Source organism: Haplochromis burtoni, unplaced genomic scaffold, assembly GCF_018398535.1.
Source record: "Haplochromis burtoni strain Fernald_Lab_line unplaced genomic scaffold, NCSU_Asbu1 Contig_943, whole genome shotgun sequence".
In the NCBI taxonomy this organism is placed as follows: Eukaryota; Metazoa; Chordata; class Actinopteri; order Cichliformes; family Cichlidae; genus Haplochromis; species Haplochromis burtoni.
Genome location: NW_024583304.1, coordinates 6074 through 12770, shown reverse-complemented (window position 1 = coordinate 12770; position 6697 = coordinate 6074). Strand labels below are relative to the sequence as shown.

Genomic DNA, 6697 nt, shown 5'->3' with positions numbered 1-6697 from the left:
AAGACAGAAACCACACAGTGATCACAAATGTGACTAAAACAAGTTTCAAGTCTCATTTAATTCATCCAGAGGTTATTTCCCTGGGTCTGTGTGGTTGCTGTCAAAGCTCCACCTGCTTTACAGTATATTGAATCTGACTGTATCGTCTGTCCTCCACCTAACCACACAGGCCATCATCATTCCAGCTCTGCTCACCTCCCACTGTCCAGCCCCTTCAGCCCTCTCTGAAGGTGAATCCTGGCTGACCTCACGTCTCTCCACCAGCATCAGAGCATCCATCATAGTTGCTGTAACAGAGAACAAACACAAACCACTTTGTCAAATACAGAGAAACACCTGCAGGCCGACCAGCACAGACAACCACACACATTTAAAGCAGGGTGCTTGGGTCTGAGTAGGACTTTGCTAAGTCTCACCACAGTGAAACAGACTGACAACTTTCAAGGAGCTCATTATGAAAACTCAAACCACTAACATACCACAGTCACTTCTATGAAGAGTGAGTGTAGGATCCCTGTGGCTTCCTTGTGACAGCAACATGAGACTGTGGCAGTGAGGCTAACTCTAACATTAGGGGGAAACCAAAGCTTAGACTGTAAGTGTGCCTTTTGTTTCCTCAGCTCAGACAGCTGGCTGCTGGTGACCAGTTGGTGTGAAGGAAGGATACAGGACACATCTGAGCTGATCTTACTTCTGTCCACATAAATGTCAGAGTTTTAATGGCATTGTGCTAAGTCTCCACATCTGTGCTATTAATGGCAGCTTGTTAAAGAGCCTGTCAGGAATACCAAGCTTTGCAACTGGTGACTGGGCACACAGCCAGCCTCCTCACTAGTGACCCTGCTAGGATTTCCTGCAGCCTCTCAGCCACACTGAGGGAGTGTGGCTCTCAGCCAACTCCCTCAGTGTGGATATGATATCACCAGGTACACCCGCAACATTTTTTAACATTTTGTTTTTCAACGGCATCAAGACTGACGGAGTGTGTTTGAGATAACCTCACAAGTGTCACAGATGACACATTTGGCGTTTTTTTGCTGGTTTGTCGGTCGCAGCTCCTGAAACGCAAGACTGCCACACATCTGTTCGACCAACGCCAGTAGATCTGAAACACCGGCTTTAAAACACACACTCTCTGTGTTTAACTTCCCCCAAACCACAAACTACCACTACAAACGTTTACAACCCCCCCCCGCAAAACAGCCGATTTGTAAACGTCGTCGAGCTCCAAAAAGGCTAGGTTTGTTAGCATGTTACCAAAGCTAACGAGGAGCTAAAATGATAATAATAATAATAAAAACAACAAAACAGTTTACCTGAAGTTATGCAGGAGTATCCGGGATAAATAAAAGACTACTGAGTAACGTCCTCATGTCTGTAGCCGGTTTAACGCACATACTGTGCGGACATTTTAACATTTTCTGCTCTTTGTGGCTCCCCTCTTTTCACCGTCCAACATAAAAACTAGCTAACCGGAGCGCAGCACGTCACTTTCCTTTTTCCCCTTCCTTTTGCCTTTTTTGACCCGTTTCTACTAATAATCTTTATTACAGTGAATAAACACAATAAACTGCATGCATTTAAAGTAAAACGCAGCTGATTGTCACAGTTAAGTCAAAACATTTATTAGCACATTTAAAAACAGCAAGTATTGACTGTTGACCAAAGAGCTGTAGTCTAAAGAATAACATAACAGTACAATAGAGAAAGTCTCTATATTGTTCATGATTAAAGTCACACAGACGTTTTAAAAAAGAAGACATGCTATAATATAGTAATATAGACCGTAATACAGTCATTATTATTATTGTCATTGCTTCTGCGTGTGTTGTAATGTTATGATGAGGCTTCTGTTGCAAAGAAATATCATTATTTCCCTCTCCTCTCCTCTACTACACTGATTAGGTGATGGGCCCCGGCAAAACTACGGTATGAGTATGAGTAACTCAGTGACTAGTGAAAACATTCGTGATGACAGGAATGCACACTTCAAAACCTGCTTCGCTAGGCGGTGCTGCCCTTCGGTGGGCGTTACTGCCTCTGCCTACGCAACATTCTCCTTATTTAAAAGCGCACGAGCTAGGCACTTTACCTCCTCATTCACAGGATGAAGACTCTGAGCTTTTTGTGCATTCTTCTATTTTTATGCAGCGAGGTTTTCGGAAAGTTGATCCAAGCTCCTTATGGAGATGACGTTGAGTTTCTGCTGTCAGAGGAGTGCCTGAAGGGACGGGGAACACTGAATCTACGAAGGAATGATGCCAGCACGGAGCTGATCGCCTCCCTGGAAAACGTCTGGAAACCCGGACCACAACATTCACACCGCGTGAATCAAAGAGGGCTCTCTCTCATCCTGGACAACGCAGATCTGAACGACGAAGGGCTGTACGAGTTTACATGCAACGGCAAAGACTTGGAAGCGATCAAGCTGGAAGTATTTGTCCCCTCTGAAGTTGATGTAACCGAGGGCGAGGATGCCACACTCCCGTGCCGCTCCGGCATCGCGGGCCAGTCGGTGAAATCTGCGCGCTGGAGGAAAAATGGAAACGCGGTGCTTCAGCTGGATGCTATAACAGGGGGAATCACGTACGGGGAAGACGTTGACACAAGCCGGGTGTCGATACCATCAGAGTGGGACCGACAAGCAGACCTGTCCCTCACCATAAAGGGAGTCCAGCAACAAGATGAAGGAGTTTATTACTGTGACATAGACAAGTGGGAGAGACACCGATCTGCTGTCCGCCTGCGATTCCACCCTCAACTCCCCACAGCAGCCGGTAGCACACCTCTGCCTACAACCACACCGACGGTAAGTACACCGACCACATTTAAATAGCTGCACACTGAACAGCAAGCTTTGACGGCTCGTTATTGGCGCGTTTGGCGCATCTGAATCTGGCGCCACTCTGCCAGATTTGCAGTCAGCGCTTCGGAGTAGTGAGTCAGTGTTTGAGTGGAGGACAGTGGGGTGATGTCACAGCACGCAGGCTTTCCTCCAACACCTGAATTTGATGCCTTGCATAGTAGATAACATAACTGCACAGAAACATGTATTGTGTTTTTGGTTTGTTTAAATTTACGCTGGCTGAAACCTTCGCACAAACCACACTCACTAACATGTCTGGTTCCTGTTTTCTTGTCCTCACAGCCATCAGAGTCCTCTGATAGGACAGGGATCACAGTGATCACATTCCTTGTAACAGCAGCTGTAACATCTGGGATCGTTGGTCCTCTGGCTTTCCTCTTGGGCCGGAAACGGAGGAGAGAAACGAGAGATGAGGAGACCGGAGCCCAACTAAACGGGTGCCATACCACCAATCACGACCAGTCATCAGGAGATCAGCACGTCTCTATGAATGGCTTTAAAATGCCACCTGATGCTCCAGAGGAAATTACCCTACTGCCTAATGATAATAACAACAATGATAATGAATAAAAAATTAAATAAACATCTTTTTTAAATAAAGGAACTAGTTCTTTTACTTGGAGATGCTCATCAGTGTCTCCATGTCTTCCTATCGTGTCTAAATTCACCGTCTGTGTTTACATGTATCAAGTTACACAGTATCTGCACACCAGTAACTTCAGTAACTTGGACCATAAAGAAAAACAAAACACACAAACACATACACATACACTTTTGTGTTTCATTGATTTATTGGTGTTTTCTGCCAAGAGGAAATAATCCGTTTATAAACCTCTTAGAAGCTTTAATTTTAGATTATAGGTTGTAGGATGAGGTGGTGATGGAAAACTTCAGCGACCCAGAACAATCACAAGAGGGCAAAAAGCCACAGGAAACGAAAGCTCATCGCATCTGTTCTGAGAGTTTCCCAGTGTAGCCCAGCAAAGACAAAGATTATTGGAGGCAAATGGTTCAGGAAACACCGAGGCTGTTACACACTGGGAGAAAGTGTCTGGACCTGATCCAGGCTGTTCATGAATCAAAAGGAAATGAACAGACACGCTCGTTTTAATCCTCATTTCCTGAATATTCCTTCAGGAAAGACAAAATAATGCTCATGTTGTAAAATGACCAACACTTTCATGACAGCGCAACCAAATGCAGGACACAGAGGCAGATAAAGTCAAATTAAAAGGCAAGACATTTATTGGCTTTAAATAAAAGTGTGAATCTACACAAAGTTCACCAAAACAGGGTGAATTCAATTAATCACCTGATAAGGATTTTCAGATACAGCTAATACATCTACTTTATTTCCATAAAACCCTCCCTGTCATATTTATTAAAAGCACATTTTCTATTTATTTTTAAAAAAGGGTTTTTTAAGGCACTTTTCATTAAGAAGTGAGAAACTATTTTCAGTCAGCATTAAGGACCCCAACACAGATCACCACTTTACAGACTTTTTATTACCATATAAATATACAAAAAAAACAGCTTTGTGATTCATTGTTGACACTGGTGCTTCTTCTGCCCATGACTGTAGTGAACATCAGGCTCTGGCTGTTCAGTCAGGTCCAATAGAGCAGGGCTGTCAAACTCGATTGCACAGGGGGCCAAAACTCAAGGCACACTTTAGGTCGCGGGCCAAACAAGATAAACATTTATTGAACACTAAAACAATGTTTTTTAAACATAAACAGGAATAAAAACAGACAGGAATATTAGTCCAGATTAAATAAACTTAAAAAAAGAAACTTTAACTTTTAATATTTTGTTTTTCATAAAAATATATCCTGTCAAAATTATGCAAGTTAGAAATATCAACATGCTGCCAAAACCCCAGAAAAAATAAATGAAAGCAAACACAAGGTTGGAGCCGCATGTAGATGGAGCTGGGCATTGCTTCAGGAGTGGAACTAATAAACTCTTCGGGCCATTCAGTGTCGTACTTTGCCTTGAGTGTATCATTACACTGCAGCTCCATCTGAATCCTGCACAGGTGTAGTTCAGCAAAGTGCGCTGACTTGGTTCAACATTACTTGGCAACAGGGAAAGTGAGGCAGGTTGCACTGGTGCATTTGTGACAGCTTCACTTGAAATGCCTTCACCGCATCATACATGTCCATGAACTGACAGGTTTCCTTGCTGAGCTCAAAAACTCTATTGAGAACTTTTATCCCAACTCAGCCAGCGGACCTCTGTATGATGAGGAATGTCGGCAAACTCTGAATCTATTTCCCACATAAAAGACTGAAATTGACGGTGATTTAAACCTTTAGCTCAGATAAAATTTACGGTTTGCGTTACGGTGATCATTACATGCTCCATTTTTAGGACTTTACCACACAGCCTTTCCTGGTGTGTGATGCAGTGATATGCTGTTAACTCACCGGTACAGTTCTCCTCTTTCTGCTCTGCATTTAGGTTTTTCAGCTTATCCTGACGTTTTGTCTCGTCTTAAATTAAATTCCTTAATTACAGCCACATTAGCTCCACTACTAAGACACACGGGTTTACCAGCATGTCTGTAAACATATATTCAGTCTCCCACTGCGCTGAAAGGCTCTGCTTTCAGAATCAACTTTTCTCTCCACCATTGTGAGGAGCTAGCTTCGCAAAAAGTTTGACTTGATTGACGCAGGAATGTTCCCAGTTAGCCTAGCGTTCAGCAAAGAGGCTGCAGCGCTGCATTATGGGATCTGTAGTTTGTATATTATTAGCGCCTCATATCGCCGGGCCATGCATAACAATAATAGTACGTCTATATAAAATGATCTCGCGGGCCGGATATAAATGTACACCGGGCTGGATGTGGCCCGCGGGCCTTGACTTTGACACATGTGCAATAGAGGATATGCTGTGTGAGGGAAGCTCTTCACTGATCTTTCATTTGTAAGAGTAGCTCAGGATCAGCAGCTGTTCTGCTTTGCCTCAGTAAATGCTGTCACTCAAACTATCCAACCAATCAGGGTTTACATCATTACAACCACAGCAGCAGCAGCAGCAGGTACAAATGACCTCTGAGTGCATACAGACTAAACCTGACGTTAACATTTCCTCTAACACACTCACCTCTTCAACATCAAGTGACCGCAAAGTGGAAAAGGAGACCAGCTGCAGAGCAGAGTGATGGTGAACACTGGAAAAAAGAAAAATACATTTTATTTGTTTAATTTAATCACCATTCATTCATACTTACACAGGATTTTAGATGTGACATAATATGAGATAAACACTAACAGTGACGGCTGACCTCAGAAAGTCAGACGGGGGACTTTCAATAATCCTGCTGGTCGCCACGGTGACCAATTTATGGCCTCATAAGCCACAGAAGCACAAAGAGGAGGTCAGGATTCAGAGCGAAACTCCTGCAACAAACAAACAAACACGTGTGAATCTCAAGTGTTTAATGGTTTTCAAAGTGAAAACTCAACTGAGGAACGACAATCAGGGCCTGATGCTGTGAAACTGCAAGAATGAAACATGTAAAAACAGATTTGGCACTGCAGGGGCAGCTCACACATCCTACTACCTCACCTGCAGTCAGCCTGAAATCCAGAGCCACACCGCTGTACCTGCCTCTCTCTTCACATGTTGCCTCCGATGAGAATCCTGACACCCCTCCCCGCCCCAACACTTTCACTGATGACCAGGTTCAGAAGCAAATGAGGAGACTCCACTCAGGCAAGTCTGCTGGACCAGGCGGGGTGAGCCCCCGCGTCCTCAAGGCCTGTGCCCTCCAGCTGTGTGGAGTCTTTCATAAACTGTTCATGCTGAGTCTGAGTCTGC

At 44.0% G+C, this 6697-nt stretch overlaps 1 protein-coding gene across 1 annotated transcript; it reads left to right on the top strand.

Annotated features, from left to right (window-relative positions):
- Positions 1-2074: 2074 nt before the first annotated feature.
- On the top strand, positions 2075-3444 carry LOC121812930. The gene is made up of 2 exons (XM_042216170.1): positions 2075-2809; positions 3149-3444. The coding sequence occupies exons 1-2, from the start codon at positions 2108-2110 to the stop codon at positions 3434-3436; spliced, it is 990 nt and encodes a 329-aa protein (XP_042072104.1). The 5' UTR covers positions 2075-2107; the 3' UTR covers positions 3437-3444.
- Positions 3445-6697: the final 3253 nt, after the last annotated feature.